Here is a 17561-nt window from a genome sequence, read left to right as displayed (position 1 = left end):
GTGATCGGGCAACTTAAGTGTTAAAAATCAGAGTGCTCATTACAGAGCAAAACACTTTATGTATAGCAGGAAGTACTGAATCAGTGAACAAGGGAATACACCTCCTGAAATTAGTCTCAAATTAATTATGTTGTGTCCTCCTCCACCTACGAACCCCCAGCTGCAAAGCTGAGCACGGGAAAAAGCGCAATGAGAATAGAATAGAGTGCAGACACTTGCTGATCCAGGCTTTTGCAGATCATGTCAATTTTCAGTGTAAAAATTCTGTAAATTATCAACCAGAATAATGTCAGGTGTTGCTGATACCAAATCATTCTTTCAAAGTCATATTAGTTGCTGACAAAGATGTGTCAACACTTACTTATCATGACTCCGGACACAGCCAGCAGGAGGGCAGCAATGAGCGCCGAGGTGCCCACAGACAGACCGAGCGCCAGGTGCGAGAGAGATGGCTGCGGAGGCTGCGGGGACACTTCTGCAGGACAAGGGGAAACAACGGTGTCATACAGTTGTTATCTTCCCCCAGAGGAGTATTAACATTCACTTCACCACACTGATCCCCGACTTAATTAATGATGTGAAAGCGATGACACAACAGAGCTTAGGAGCGGCGACGGACGCTGCATGTCAATTCCTTTTTTCTGTGCGGAGGGGAGATCGTTTCGCACGTCTACGCCGAGGAACAAATCTGAACACCGAGAGAGACCATATTGAGATTGTGACCTTTTTACGACCTAGCATCACAGAATTATCTACCGCTTGTCATTACAAAGAACAGATTTGCAAATCATCGGTTGAGGAGACAGTCTAGGTCATTAAGATATTATTGAGACGGTAAAAGCCCTGTTATTTTGCTTGAAATTATAAAGTGACACTCTGCCATATTAATTCATTTCAGATCTACATTCATAAACGTGTTATCTGCCTGAGATTACAAATCATAATTGAGGAGGCAATTCTGGGTCTGTAGGGGTTTGTCTACACCGGCTTGTTAGAGTTTAACCCAAGAAGAACGCAGTTTTCAGACATTTCTGAAAGCTGATTTTTAGTCGATGGGCCTAATGGGCAAAGCTAGCTCCATGAAGGCTCATTAAGCCCATTATGAAACACATTCACAATCCGCAGTCTAATGTCACTACATCAGTACTGAGGTGAAACCTTTTATCCTACATCCTTGACATCCTGAGATAAAGAGCTTTTATCTGACTGCAGCGCCGAAACGACAGGACAGGAATCCACACGGCTATTACTGCTACGGTTACATTCATTTTCAATGAGAGGTTAGCTTATCATACTTATTGATAATTATTACGAATGATTGAAGCGCTATTAAAAAACATTTTCTCTGATAAAGATTCAATAAAGTACAGAGCCTTCCAGGCTTAATTACTTTTGTGGATTAATTCATTATCTGTTCTCTGAGTCACAGTCTGTTACAGGTACAATTACATTCAGCTCATTTGTGTGTTCAGATCATTTCATACGTTTGCAGGGAAGAGATAGAATTAGTCTGTGGTTCTTCATTACTTGGGCTCCACTATTGTTATCTTCTGTGTCAGACCTGTGGTGTTGATGCAGGAAACTTCATCCGGTGCCAGGGTGAGGCCTTCATCACAGAAGCAGATTGTGGAATCTATGTCTATCTCGTGGCATTCATTGCTCTCACAGTGGCTGCAGTTCTGCACCGGGCTGATGATCACCTCGCCATCCCCCTCCATACCTGTAGGCATCCACGCACACACACAGACACAGAAACATGGCAGAGCAGAGGTTTCTAAAGCGAACAGGATTTGATTAGATGGCTCTAGGATGTACTCTGGTTAAATGAGCCAAAGTTCAATAACGCTCCTGATGTAATTTACAGGAAATAGTCCTGATTAAAGGATCTATGAAAAAAAAAGAAAGAAAAACTTCCCAAGGTTTCACTCTCCACGCCATCGTGATCCAGCATATGGTATCCCCACTCACACACCAGAAAGGAGATCACCCGCATTTTAACTGTGTAAGCGGTAAATAAGAACAGAAGACGGTGAGCTGCAAATCAAATAACGCTTATATTCAAAGGAAAACATCAAATACTGAAAGAGAAATTTGATTGGGTTTGGAACATCATGGTGTAAATTTGAAAAAAGTAGGATGAGGGGCATGACTCTCTCTTTCACCAAAATCTCTATGCGTCATATCTCATTCATGATTCCTTCAAGTTTCCCAATTTATAGTTATTTTTAATTAAACATATAGTTTAAATAGTTCCCAAATTGCTCTATTCTGTTTGTATTTACATCTTATAACATGAAACACAGTTGCAGCAATAATAAAAATACTGGTGGCCATAAGTTCTAGCCCTAAGCCTCCTAGTAGATGCACCCATGGTATGAATTTGAAAATCCTAGGTGACATCTTTCTCCAGTTCTTGTGTTTACAAAGCCTTGAGGTCAAGGTCACTGAGATTCAAACTTGTATGAAGTTTTTAGTAGATGCACCTGTGGTATCAATTTCAAAATCCTCGGTGACTTCCTTCTTGAGATTCAGAAGATTTTCACAAAACCTGACCTCTGACTTTGACCCCGAGTTCAAGGTCGAACTCGTCTGAGATTTTAGTACGGTACGAATTTGACAACCCTGTGTTGCCTCGTTCTCAAATTCACAAACTTGGGCGTTGAAAATACCCCTTCAGCCTTTAACAGCTGATAGTCAAATATATATATATGTATATATAAGTGAATAACAAACTGCTCATTAGTTAACATTACTAAATGTTACCAGACCTGTGACTTTATTATAATCCTCAGATTGAGGATTGATGTTGGTGTACTGTTTTTTTCTACAGTACCCCAGATAGTGAGGACACGGCATTTACAATATTTATTCCTATTACATAGCACTATGAGGATATCTGGGGCATAGGTGACAAAGATCAAAGCCTTTATTGTGATAGGACAGCTTTACAGCACATGGGTCACCTCCATGGGTTTCCTCTGCTCGACCCAGTGATATAAACTGGTGCCAAATGTTGCAGAGCTTTAAGGATGAAAGTAAGAAACACTTTAAATTTATCTAAGCAGGTCAAAGACAGCCATCCACTTTGATTGTCAATGAAACACACACACTCCCACAAAGGCTAACATTAGTTTGTTAAGGCTAACCCAGCAAGAGCTCATTATGTTAACTTGGTGCTCGTTGGTGGGCGGCTGTCGCTATGGAAATACATTTGTTTGATTGATTGAGTTGTTGTCTCTAATTTGGAAGTCAAAAATTTATATATATTTAAAAAGGTTTTCTGCAGAAAAATGATCATATTCATATTACTCTTATCTAAGTGTATTTACTATCTGGCCAGTTCAAACCGCTGTAGAGCAGTTTATAGAGGCAGGTGGGTTGCTTTTGTTGCGTGGGGAACTGGGAGCTTGCAGATTTCCATTACAGCCCAGTCTTGCCTAAAAACAGATGAATTCAGTGATTGTGAATGGAGGTGTGAATAATCAGAAAAAAGATCTTCTGGCTAGAAGAAAAATCCGCAGCCTCTCTGCCCTCCATCGCCCGAAAGCTTATAGCCACAAAGACTTTTAAAAGAGATTTTTACAACGTTATTTATTTTATTTCAGATTTGGGGAAACCAGTTCTCTTAATTGTGAATTACAGTAAGCAGGGACAAGGCGGTGCAGCACAGATTAGTTATGGGTTGTGAAAGTCTGTACTGTTTAGTAAGCAAAGCAAATGCATTCATCTGTAGAATCTATTTTCTCTCATCATTCTGTTATCAGCTTTATACGTACAAATACATAAATCTAACCCAAAAACACAGAGACGGCTCTAAGGAGGAATACAAATGTGTCGAGAACAGCTGCTGACTGCATACTAATATCAAGGCGTGTTGTGGCTCTTTAGACACAGGCGTGCTAAATGCTCCTTCATGTTCGTGAAGTGAAGATGGTGATGATTATTGTTACAAACATTTCTAAGACATCCTGTTGGCCCACCTGACTTATTCTAATAAAAATACCTTTATGTGCTGTGCTGCAGTTGTTTCACTATCAACGCTAGACAAGAATCCTGATAAAGAGGAGTCATTTTCTCCTCAAAAGCTTCTTGAATAATGATTTGCTTAGTCTCTTACCATACTCATGAAAAACTGGGCATTCTCTTACACACCGGTGCATCGACAGAGACTCATTTATATACTCCTGGCTTCTAATAACATTCACGCTCTCCTCGGTGCCTCCTTGCATCTAGTGGCCAGCTGTGCAACCCCATCTGTATTACAAAGGATTTGAAGCAGTATGCCGTATTCGGTGGATTAGGAATCCGTATTGCAAACTGTTGCCTGTGTCAATATTACCAAAAATTATTTTTGATCCTTTTTAGGTCTGTCAGTGCACACAGCAGGGCGATCCTGCATTACCCACTGTTTTTGTTTGAGCTCAAGAATCTCCCAGAGCAGCTCAAAGGAAATTGATGCCATAGAGATTTGTGATTACGACTTACAGCATTGCCCTTAAACCTGACCTTTACTCGGATGATATTCTTTTTAGTTATCACATTACAGATATTACAATATAGCCATTTGTGTATTTTGATAACAAGTTATGCCTTTCGGGGAATTCGCCAGCTGCAATTTACATCCCTTTCTCTCTTTTAATCCATACAACACTTCTGCTGCAGTGGTTTCAGGAAGTGAACAGTTCAAAACTCATATGGATGGCTATAACTGCCTGTTTAATTTCATTACCTGTCACATAGGGTAACATCTTATTTGTTATAATTCTGCCAAAGTGCAGCTATAGCTATGTGTTACACCCTGAAAAATGTGGCAAGTAGACCCTGAAGGACAAAATATGAAACAAAGTGTGAAGATGCAGACAAAATGATGAGGATTAGAGGATTATTCCAGCAACCTTTCCTGGACACTCAGTAGTAGCTTAGGTGTATATATATATATATACAGGGATATACAGTGTCAAAACACTGTAGCTAAACTTAAAGAAATCAAAAGTAGCATTTTGATATTTGACTTTCAGAGCCAAAATATTTGCTGTACAAACATGAAAGAAGTATAAATGTGTAGAGGTGAATTGCATAGTCGTCTAGTGCAAACTGGAAACATGCAAAGCCAGAAATACAGAAGATTGAAAACGACAGACTTTTGGTTTTAAAACTGACGGTTTTTGTGCAGTTTAATGAAACAAAATTTTGCTTTTTTATTAAGGAAATTAATTTCCTTGATTTACTTGAAAGGTTTTGACAAATTGGGACACCCCATTGTCACAAGTGACGTTACTGCAAAAAGAAATAGATGAATCTGAGTCAAAACCTTTTTTTTTCTAAATGGGAAACGTGCCTTTGTTAACACTTGGTTTTAAAATGTGCCAGAATCTTGAATCTCCATCGAGACACAAAGTGATGCTGTCACTTCACGCCGAGATGGTTTCAGGCACTTTGGACTGCATATCTTTTGTGGTGCAAAAGCAATCATGTATTGTTCCTCTTCAGGAAAACATGTCATTAATGCAGTACACGGTGTTTCTATTGACCTTTTTTTTCCTTTTTAGCAAAGACTTTTCCACAGGTGCCTCAGATGCCCAACAAACACAAAGGGGGCTTATTTCTTTATAAAACTGAGCAAAGATAAAGTCTTGGGTGATGTACAGACATGTATAAATGTTTATACAGTCAAGCTGTATTTCACTTCATACCAGGTTCAAAAAAACAAGAAAAATCTAGCAGGGAAAGATCAACAGGTTTCAACTAGATTAATTTACAGATTGGTTTATTGTCTCCATCTGGAGGTACGTTAATCAATAAAACAATATGTTTTGTTTAGAGTGAATGCTCCAGAGTGTCCCTTTATGGAACAGCTGTCCACATCGGCAGTGCTATTTTTTAGAAGCGCATTTTTTTTTATTTCGCTGAGTGAAGCATCCCGTTCTCCTCTTGCTTTACACACCTCTACAAGCTTCTTCTGCTGAAAGCAATCTCAATGTACAACGAGAAAAACTAATTTAAAATGTCAATTGCAAAAACAGTTTTCTCATCAAACTGTGAAGTACAAACACATTAACTCTCACCTACAGATACTACAAAGGCATCAAATGCTGCATGCTAATATGCTGATGATAGGTGCTGACTACTGACTAGCCTGGCTGTATCTGAATCACCTGGCATTACCTTTAAGGGGGTGGATGAAGGGTTCTCCCTTGAAGAAGGACGAGCCATCCTCACCATCGTGTTTAGGGTTGTTATCTGCAGAGGTGTTACCACCTGGAAAACAAGGGAGGCAAAGAAATCATTGCAATCAACACATTTTGAATATCATCCATATAAAAACTAAAGGATGGGACAAAAACAAAGGTTTTCTATTAGTCAGAGTTCCTCTGAATTTATCAAAACCCACATTTTGATTCCTGTATGTTCCTTTGAATTCTAATGAAACATAGCACAGTTTGCTTTTTCATTTTTTTATAAACTGCCTATTATTTAAGCATTAAGTAATAACAGTTTTCTACCAGTGCTTATTAAATATCAGCCTAAAGTGCTTTAAAAACTATACTTAATACAAGAAGATACATATACTACATATATATTGTATATGAGGAAACTCTGATCCAGATCGATTTGCAGTTGATTGAGCAGTAAGAGGAAGAGGACATGCAGCTGTCTCTGGGATTGGGTCTGATCCCTGATCTGTATGAACTCTACCACCCTGTCACAGTCACTATAAAAACACAGATGGCCCTACAAGATTCACATTTGGCTCGTACCTGACAGCTCAAGGCAATTTATTTATTAAAACTTTTTTTCTGTGAAATCTTCTCAAACTGACCTCTGTAGCCTCCGCCGCCGCCGCCGGACATACAGCCACCTCCGCCACCTCCAAAGCCGCCACGGGTCTGCCAGAACTTTTGACAGGCTTGCCCTCCCTGTCCCCCGAGCACCAGCGGTTTGCCGCCCTGGCTGACAGGAGCGCTGTCATTCCAACCTCCTCCTCCACCTGTCGCCAAACACAACACACATTTGATAATGACAGGGAGTAAGTGCAGCGTGTGTAGCAGTGACATGCAGTGAATAAGACCAAGTTTGTGAAAGAGACAAATGACATTAGAGTATATTAAAGTACTTTTGCATCTCTACAGGCAAAGAAGACAAGATGCATACCAAGTAGAGACGGATACAGCAGGATATTGTATCACAAAAACTGCCCAAGGCATTGACCCTGACTCCAAATTCAGCAGATCCCAAAATTCTCCAAGATTCAGTCGTAACAAGACAGCTCTACCAGGGTCCCACAAACAAGAGAAACCACTGTGAAGTTAACTCTAGTTAACATGAGCACTTTGACACATTATTTACAGTTGACAGGTAGATTTGACTGCAAAACCACAGACACAGCAAGATCATACTGAACAGTTAATCACAAGGTAGCCATGCCCCAAAGCAGTGGTGTCAAACTCAGTTTTGCTACGGGTGATACTGGGAAGTTGTGATCATATTAAGTAAATGGAAAACCCTCTGAAATATCATAGATTATAATGTTTTTCTGCGTATTACACACGCGTATAGACTTTAGTAACTCAGCAAAAATGCATAAGGTTGTCTAGCCATCATATCATTTATTCAAGCACTACTATTATTATTTCAAGTATTTCTTAAGGGCCATGACAACCCAATGGTTATATGGGTGTCTTTAAAATATAAAAGTTAAGATCTTTGATCGTGTAGTTAATATGTACAATAAAGCGTTTTCTTTGCTGTGTGGCAATTTAAACACCTTTTATTTGGGAAGCAAAGGTTGCTGGTCCAATTTCGGGTTGGATCAGGAATGATATCTGGTTTAAACCTCTGCCAAATTAAATATGCAGAGATATGTTCTGTGGCAATCATTTGTGACAAGGAAGCAGATAAAAGTTGCAAGTTGCAATTTGCAAAAAGTTGCAAAGTTGAAGCCCCCTGCTGGCCATTAGAAAAAGTGCTGGTTTATGGCAGTTCTGCATTGGTTTCATTTACTGGATTCCAGTTTATGGCCCTAGCCTGCAATTCAAAGGACTCGAAAGGATTTTATGAGTCAGGATACCCGCAGTGGTTGCATGTCTATATGCCAAAGAATCAGAGCTGATGCGAGCACTAGAGGGAGGATATAATTATGCAGGTGGACTAAATGTTGTGGCCAGTCGGCATACAGTATGTAGATACACAGCATTAGTTATAACAGACTGACTACAACAGACAATTTTATTTTCTTCTTTTTCCCCAAAACCTGAGGTACAAAAAAAAAACAACCCCAAAATCCCAGCAGCCTCCACACAGCTGATATTTCATTTTTTTTATTCACAGAGTTTCCTCAAACTGAAACCTTGGGCTTTGAGAAGATGTAAAAATCAATACCTTAGATGCTTTTCGGCTGCTACTTGAAGCACATGATTAATGAAACCTGCAGCGAGTGTGGATGTGACGTTACACCGGCAGAGCGGTTCTGCCCAGCAAACTCGGAGGCGAGTCATGAGGAGGGCCACGCCGGTTTGTTTTTGTTATAACACAAATGCTGGCACACAGAGGTGGGAAGTAAACACCTTCAGGATAAACTGGTGTGTTTCCGAGGACGGGCAGACATGCAAATAAACACTTCCACTGCCGAAGCCCAATAGTAAACTTTATTATTTTGCATGCACGCAGAAGAGAACAGAGCAGACACAGCCTGGCTCATCCTAGAGCGAGGAAAGATAAGCCGTACACTGCATTACTCATCTACTGTCATCATTTCAACCATTTTTTATCTTGTTCTCTATAACTCAAACTCACACAGTAGATTGTCTCTCCCTGTACCCAGCTCTAACTCACACACACATAACTGCAGTCACAAAGAGTGCACTGAGCATGTTGCACGTTCCCACAGGGGAACAAAGCTGTGATACATACAAATACAACCAACACTTACATCAAAGCTGTGTGTAGCGTACCTGCAGCATGTGACTTCCCATTGCGTCCAGGTTGGCTAGGGTCATAGTCCATTTGCTCCTGCTGGGTCTCTGATTGGCTGCTGTATCCCCGGCCACCTCCCCCAGCAGCGATGATGAGAGGGATGTACACTTCTCTGTCCACCTGGGTCAGTATTGATAACAGTTACTTTATGTAGTGGCACAGGATTTGCTCTTCAAAGGCGTGGTTATGTTTTTTGGGAAATTCGCCTTGGGAAATCATTCTCGTGTGTGTGTATGGTCCACAAACACGAGAATCGCAGCTGGTTGACCCGGGAAATCCACCGCAGCTTACGCTCACTGGACACGGTACCTCTCATTTGTTTAATCTATACAAGCTGATGGGCCTCAAAGTGAGAATCAAGGAACCAGCAACCAAAAGAGTGTTTTTGTACAGAGTAAACCAATTAGAGTTCATTTAGTGAGCTTTAGTAGTGGTGGCAGGAGGTTTTTGTTACCTCCTCTGTTCCCTCTGGTCCCAAGCTGTCGTTCACAAGAGCAAAGTCCATCATTATCATTATACAGCAACTGAAATATCTCCCCATGCTGAATGCTTGGGGAGATAGCTGAATGCTAGACTTCCTTTCTCTTGTTTGCTTATTTATTTATTTTTATTGTCTGAAAGCGTTCTGATGTACCATTCAAAAACAAGGCTTCCGGTGCAATCATAATCCTTTCAGCAGCTTTGAGAGGTTTTTCTTCCAGACACTTTGTACAATAAATACACAATACTAAATCCAACCTGAAGGTCTTTTGTGATTATATATCAATTTTTTTTTTCTGAGTTGAAAACAGGCGTTCTCTTTGAGCTTAGATTATACACACATTTTTTTGTCCACAAGACGGCCAGTAGCTGGCTTTAGCTTCTTTTTGAGTGTGCTGTCAATCTTCGCTTTTGACTCTTGGCAAGAAAGCAAATAAGCGTATTTTGCCTGCTTGGTTTTAAGGAGACTGGCCTACCGGTCAAATCATCTGTTCAGTGATGAGAGTAAACACATGGATATGAAGACCTGTGTCCTAGATGGGGGTGCTGGCTCTTTAGATTTATAATCTTTGATATACTGAGCAGCAGGCCAATAAAAATATCTCAATACCAGGAATCAGATGAATGCTGCAGTGACCTGAATGTACTATTAAAATGACATTTATTGATGGCACTGGCCGATCAATTTTGCTGGCTAAATGTTCAAAGACAGCATAATGTGAAGCTCAAGGACTTTAAAGTATACATTTCAACAAAAGCATAATAAACAAAGAGATAAACATCTATAATGGCCCAAAATGGTACAATCAGTAAATCCCTTTATTGCACATAGTTTTTACTGGACAGTCAATGAAATCAACGTCCGTATAAATGAGCAGTTGCTAAAAATAAAATCTCTGAGCACATCATCATCCCCTTCAGCTCCTCCTTACTTTGAATACATACGTAGCCCCTCCACCACCTCCTCCCCCTCCTTTCACTTGTGTTTTGTTCACCATTGGGCCGCTCTGTTCCAGGCATATCTTATTCAGCATGCCGTTAGACTGCGGGGAGAGACGCAGAGAGAGAAACATGTCAGTTTGCCACAGAACTGCCTTCGTGGATGTCGGCCGTGTATGAAAAGGCTGAGCGGTTGCCAGACCGCAGCTGCTGTGAGTCTGAGGATTATAATGGTGTGCAAATACCAAGCAGAAATATTCACATGCACACAGGAACTGAAAAGCACCAATGCTCCCCTCGCAAGACTATTTGAAAGTGACTCACATGTTTACTCATTTCATGCTGACTGTATAAAAATAATCTTGTGACACAGTTGATAATGGTGCCGGCTCTAGGGTTGTTATAAAAAAATAATCACGCGATAGCAGGGTATTTATCATAATATTTTTTAATATTTTTGCTTGTGGTTTGTCATATTTGCTTTTAAGAATGATTCGTTCTTCTTCTTTCGACTGCTCCCTCTAGGGCTCGCCACAGCGGATCTCATCATATCCTCAGCATTCAACCCTTTGCATGTCCTCCTTCACTACATCCACAGGTCTCCCTCTCTTCCTCCTACCTGGCAGCTCCATCTTTGTCCAGTATATCGCGTGTCTAAACCAGCCTTGCCTCTCTAACTCGCCTCCAAACTGCTCACCCTGAGCTGTCCCTTTCACTTTTCAATCCTGGTCAGTCCCAGTTAAAATCTTGGCATCTTCAACTCAGCTCCAAGTCAGAGTCCTGTCTTTTTGTTAGTGCCACGATCTCCAGACCATACATCATAGCAGGTCTCACTGTTGTTTTGCAAACCTTTCCCTTCACTCTTGCTGGGATTCTCCTGCAATTTTATTCATGTTTACTGCAGGCTGAGTAAGTTTGAATAATTAGACATTTCCTCTTAAAGGCGTGTGAAAAACTTTTAAAGAACAGCCCATTAATTATTTAGTTTACAGCCGATTTATCACGTTACCCATTAAAGACAGCCTCTCAGTCAGCATGGTGTTGTTTCACTCTTTCTCAGCCCCCTTGAAAAAAATGGACCTGGATGTTTTGTTGGCAAATAATGTCAGAGGCAGGGACTTTGCCCCGGCCGAGACCCTGTGAATTGATGTGTCTGCCTGGTGTGCGCTATCATGCTGAACTGCCTGGAGCGAGTCCCACTTTAAGAGTGAGAGGGCATAGGTTTACCTCACTCGCTCTGTCTGAGTCTCATACAAACTCTCACAGTCGCTCATCGCTCTCTCTCAGCTCCCTCCATCTGTCTCAGGCAACACTCTTGAAGGCTGTCTGAAACGGAGGAAGGGGCGGGACTTTTGCAACTGTGACTGACAAGTAGACAGGGTCGAAAGGAGTGCATTCAAATGTTCTCGGGAAAGTCTTCCTCACTATTCCTTCCCTCTCAGCCATTTCTGCCTGTGCAGCTTCTCATTTTAAGTTAACTTTGTGTTTTAGAGAGAATGAGAACAGAAGGCTGGAGGTGTGCGTGTGCGTGTGTGTGTGTGTGTGTGTGTGTGTGTGTGTGCGCGCGTGTGTGGCGCAGCAAGAAAAAGACATAGTGAATATTTCTAAAGACGAGGGAGGTATCATCATTTCCGTCACATAAGGGAAAGCCAGGTGTGAGAAAACACTGTTCTGCAGCACAAATCACTTTCTGCACGACCCTTTGGAGAGAGCTGCTGCCTCTCGCTGTCAGAACTGGGGGGAAATAAGAGAAACCTTAAATGACTTCAGTTTCACTTTGGAACAGCCAAGTCTCTCTCAGTGCTGTCTGTACAGAGCACTTCAAGGAGCACTGTGTTAAAAACTAATAACTGGATGACAGTGGTGAGGACCCGTGCTTGCAAGGCTAGACAGGCTGCCTCGAGAGAGCAAAGCCACGAAACTCAAACAGGCACTTGGGCAGCCTCATGTCCAGCTAGTGTAAACTATCTGAGATACACGAGGTTCTCTTGCAACCCTCTTTCCAAGTTGCTTAATGCTAAAAAAAGAAAAGACTTGGTGGAAAATCTCACATTTAAAAAGATTATTAAGTAACATTACTGGGTAAAGCCTGTGGGGGAAAGTACTAACAGTAAAAATAATGAAGAATATTGTTTAGTGACTTCTTCATTTATGGTTGGGTGAAATTTGGAAAAAGCTCTGTAGGCAAAGCTGAAATCCAGTACTTGCTCCACTGTACAGTCAAAATCACTGTACAGTCAAAGACGTTAGGGACCATCCACCTTGTTGTTTGCTCATAGTTCAAAAGCACCATCCCTGGTCGTATCAGAGAGGGCGGCAAATTTATGCACGCTGCATGGGATAACTTAAACATCTGTGAAAGCCCCATTAATTAATGCTGAACAAAATATGACAGTTTTGGAGCAACGTATGCCGTAATACTTTTAAGGGAAGGCCTGGTTTAATTCAACAACTACCAGAAAAAAAGACACGTGTGCACTATTTTAGGTTTTATGGATTTGGGAGGCACTTTTGACACTGTCAACCATGACTTGCTCACTCTAGACACAGTACAGGAGTCAATATTTGTCTCTTAACTGGTTTAAATCTTGTATTAAACAATTGAATTTCTCAGTTAATGTCGGAAAATACTTTTGATCATCTCCCGGTCAAAGGGAGACAGATAGGATGCTGATGTAAACATTTTGAATGTAGTGTATCATCAATCTTTAGAAAGTCATTTATTTTAGGAGTTTTTGTGACACGCTGGTTTTAAATGTGCTCTATAAATAAAGATTTGGGATCCTGACCTGCTGAATGGCTAAAATCCCATATCAATTAAGAATAGGAAGAAAATCTACAAGACATTGTAACATGAAAAATAATGCAACACAGTAGCAAACGTGACCCTTTCCAAACTTTTAGAAGGCATGTTGCTTCCAATTAATCCAAAATGAGGGCATATTGAAAAAGAAAAACTCGGTAACATCACATTATTTCCTCCAGTACTTTGGAAATGTGTATGCATGTCAAACACACCAGATGAAAGTTTTTAAACATTACTGGGTAGATGGATGCATCTGAGTCTGGCTAAAGTGAGCCTGAGAGACACAGCGGGGCCATCACTGCAAGCTTGGAGCAGAAAGTTAAACAGTTTTTGGAGGCCATGAATTGTCTGGGTTTCCAAAGTCAGACCTCAGCGTACTTGAGGAAGGCTGCAGGGAGTTAATGATCTTGTTTTTTGGATTTGTGTAATGTGAGAATATGTTAGTCTCACTACGGTGTGGACAGCAATATCATTCGAGCAAATTTAGAATCAACTTCAATCTTCTTACACTGACACTGTTTGGGCAATATTGGGGATCGTAGAAGGCTGCTGTATGTATTTCTGTGTCCATAAAAAAGAAATGTTGGGACTCCTCATTCATAAAGCTGATCCATTGCAGCATTTACAGCTATTTTACTCTCATTTTTTAAGTTTATCTTGCTTTTATGACACGCTGTAGACTACAGAGTCCCAGATGCAACAGTATTCCTATTTACTGCGCGATAGCTGACTTACGAAACTGCCGTGAATTATTGTAAAGACGACTCACGTTGGGGCAGGCATCCTCTCCTCGTTGTCCCACGAGGATGTAAAGCAGTTCTCCTTTGTTCAGCAGGAGGTCTCCTGTCATGTAGGCACCGTGTGACCTGCTCGTGGTCAAGACACTTCTCCCGCCAGCGGCGCCATAGACTGTGACCCTGGAGTTTAATGAAGACGAATGAATAACACACAAAAAGTCATTAACAGGAAAATGACTCTAACGAGACAAGAAAGTGTTTTTTTTTAAAAAATTTCTATTTGTGTGAAACAAGCAGCATGAAAAATATTGTGCGCTGCAGTACAAAAATATTGTGAGTCTGAGACCTCGTGCATTCCTCCTGCGGTTTGGTGAGTGCACAACAAGTAACAGCCAAAATTAATTTGGACACACTAAAACACACTCTCACTCTGGGTGTTTTTAATAAAAACCATTTGACCTACTGTGGCACATTACACTGAGGGAAAAAACATACAGAATCCAGACTGCACGGGACAGACAGGCACACATGCAAACACACACCTATGTACCGGAGAACACTCATTTCAAATGCTCCAGTTTTCTTGCCAGACAAATAAAAAACAACTTGATTGGTTTTTGGGAGCGCTGCGATATTTTTCTTCCCTGGTGGTCGAGCTTGATCGGGAGACAGAACATTGCCCAGTGCTCAGTAGCAGCTACCTCAGCTGTTTGCCTAATGACTTGTGGGAGATGCAGAGCGCATATTCATCTCTGTGGCCGTCTGTCAGCTTCATTTAAGCGATTTGGCAGCTGGGCCAGGCCGCCACCAAGACCAATGGTACAGTTTTTGAGGAGACAGAAGGTGCTTTCTAAAACTCTGGACATGTGTTGAGGCCGTCCGGTCTGTGCTGTTAGTCAGGTATTTTAAGACTTGAAGGTTTTGGCTGAGCTTAGCGGTGTGTGTGCGTTTGCTTTTGTGCTGATGTGGGAGGCTTGCAGCTTTCAGAGAAATTTTTGTTCCAAGTCAAATCTAAGTTAAACGGCTCATGTTGTCATGAGTGCCCACAGGAGGGATATTGATCCCTGGAAAAGGAAAAAAAAAACAAAAAAAAACCAGGCTTTGGATATTGCAGCATTAATCTTGGAGCAGTGTGCGGCAAGGGGTCAAGGTGCTAAAGCTGATTGCTGAGGTATTTTGAAAGCTTAAAGGCTACCAACGAAGAAGCGGAGGTGGGTGTTTTTGGATTTTAAAGTCAGGTGTAAAGTGAATCACGCCATTTAGCTGCCACTACTCCAGCCTCTGCTCCTTCCTGCAAGAATCTGATAGCAATATTTCACCGCTTGCTCTGCTGCACTGAGGAGCAGAGGTGGGCGTGAGGAAGAGCCGGCATTGGAAAAATGTGAATTGCACAGAGTGCTGATGTCTAAGAAAGATAGGTTAAGTGTGTACTGTATACAGAATGTGTTGAGCTCTCAGAAGCACACATACCTAATGACTTCACAGTCAGACCCTTCAGAAAAAGATAAAATTATTCCAGAGTGGGTGTTGAGTGGAAATTCAGTGTTCAAATGGCTAGCTCTGATGTTTGTGTGCTCTAAGGCTTTATAGGCTGGCAACTGTCCTACCTGTAGGAGCCGGTTTCTGGGACCCGCCACATTTGAATGCCTTTGAATGGCCCCCGGGTTCCAACTGTCACGTTGACATTGCTGTTCCTGTAGGAGTTGAGGCACTGAGTGGGAGTTGGACCTTCAGGGCCCACAGCCCCACAGGTATGAAAAATCCATTTTTTGGCTGCACATGAAGAAAAGGGAATTAAAGAAAAACATTTAGTACTTTGCAGAGCTTAGCAGTAGAGGCACATACTCTGTGTTCAGTCAGGCATGCAGGTAAGCAAAGTTAAAGATGATGAAGAGGCTGAAATTACAGTTCTATTTGTCTAACATTCATTCCACTTCAACATTCCTCACTGCTCCACTTTCACTTCAATAAATCCAAATATAAAGATATGTAAATTATTGGAGCTTCTCATATGAGATGCTACTATCGTCATATTCGCAACAGCAGCAGGGGACTTGGTTGACGGGATCACAGGTGACAAACATTTCTCCTCATTTTCCATGTAATCCCATGTGTCTGCGCTAATTGGAGATCTTCTCACTGTAATTAGCATGAGATTAGTCTTGTCAGATGGACAGAGAAGGACTTAACGCTGCAGGACTAAACCCTTACTTAAGGCTTGTGAACACAGAGCGGTGAGGTAGACACCAGGGAACCTTTCTCTCCCTGAGACTACTTCTAATTCATTTCACAGCAGGGTTGATTATTGAAAATGTGACACCGACTAAAGTGAAAGTCATTTCTAAGGAAGGATGAGTTGCATGTTGGCTTTCATAACCTCAAAGTGGATGCTCAGTGTGAATGTAATTAGGCTTGGGGGATATTACGTATACAGAAAGAGCACTTTGAAGTCGTTTATTGTCTTGCGCTGGACACAAAGGCCACCAGAGGGCAGTCTCTAGAGGTAGAAGATTAAATTGAGCTCAGTGAGCTGTGAAACAAACCAAATGCAAAGTTTTTCCCCTTAATAGAGCTGTGTGGAATATTTGGCTCTCACCATTTGAAACTCTCTGTATTGGATACCCACAGTTTTTCCAGTGTCTGCTGAAGGAACCATGAGGAACCAGTGGGCTACACATAAAAGATGGATGCAGCTTGAAAAGCAAAGGCAGTGCTGAACTGTCTTCAACCTGCATTCTTTTTAAACACCCAGCGGGAACAATTTCTGTAAAAGTTTTCCACTTGTACACTCACCAGTCACTTTATTAGGTACAGCTCTTCAACTATTTGTTAATGCAATTATCTAATCAGCAAATCACATGGCAGCAGTTCATGGTCAGACATGTTCAATATGACATGCTGAAGTTCAAATCAGGCGTCAGAATGAGGAAAAAAGGTAATTTAAGTGACTTTGCTGGTCTGAGGATTTTGAAAACTGCTGATCCACTGGGATTTTCCCACAAAACCATCTCTGGAGTTTATAGAGAATGGTCTGAAAAAGAAACTAAACAGTTAGGAGCAGATGTCTGGGTGCAAATGCCTTGCAGATGTCAGGGGTAAGAAGAGAATGGCCAAACTGCTTCAAACTAGGAAGGCAACAGTAACTCAAATGACCACTAGTTAATAAAGCATGCAGAAGAGCATTCTGGCGTGAAGCAAATGGGCTATAGCAGCAAAATACCACACCAAATGCCACTTCTGTAAGCCAAGAATCTGAAACTAAGACTACAATTTGCACCTAAGCTTCCCTAAGCTTTGACAAGCTTGAACATCAAAATTTAAAAAGATGGTGAAGTCGAAAACATTCACCTTTCAAAGCCAGAGGGCCATGGTGGAGGGCTATATCCATTTTTAATAAATAGTCTATAGTTGGACATTAATGCATTAACAATACATAAAACAAACTAGTAATCTGATGCCAGATAGTGAAAGTAATCATTAAGTCATTTAATCTCTCATAGCAGTAAATAATAACTTCTACTGCCACAAAGTCAGCTCTTTAAACAAAACTAAAACACAGATTATGTCATATACCAAAAACCTAGAAGACAGGAAGGTATGAAAACATAAATACCACCCAAGCCTAA

At 41.2% G+C, this 17561-nt stretch overlaps 1 protein-coding gene across 5 annotated transcripts in view; it reads right to left on the bottom strand.

The window, feature by feature from the left end:
• Window positions 1-17561, bottom strand: part of alk (ALK receptor tyrosine kinase) — a 482106-nt gene that overhangs the window by 20645 nt on the left and 443900 nt on the right. For all 5 annotated transcript variants that reach the window (XM_025900878.1, XM_019349050.2, XM_019349049.2 and 2 more), the window contains 8 exons: window positions 15543-15708; window positions 13968-14115; window positions 10386-10496; window positions 8952-9093; window positions 6821-6988; window positions 6166-6258; window positions 1562-1720; window positions 362-475 (listed from right to left, as the gene is read on the bottom strand). In XM_025900878.1, coding sequence (XP_025756663.1) covers window positions 362-475; window positions 1562-1720; window positions 6166-6258; window positions 6821-6988; window positions 8952-9093; window positions 10386-10496; window positions 13968-14115; window positions 15543-15708 — 1101 coding nt within the window. The remainder of the gene's footprint in view (window positions 1-361; window positions 476-1561; window positions 1721-6165; window positions 6259-6820; window positions 6989-8951; window positions 9094-10385; window positions 10497-13967; window positions 14116-15542; window positions 15709-17561) is intronic.

Source organism: Oreochromis niloticus, linkage group LG19, assembly GCF_001858045.2.
Source record: "Oreochromis niloticus isolate F11D_XX linkage group LG19, O_niloticus_UMD_NMBU, whole genome shotgun sequence".
In the NCBI taxonomy this organism is placed as follows: Eukaryota; Metazoa; Chordata; class Actinopteri; order Cichliformes; family Cichlidae; genus Oreochromis; species Oreochromis niloticus.
This window is presented reverse-complemented; position numbering and strand designations above follow the sequence as displayed.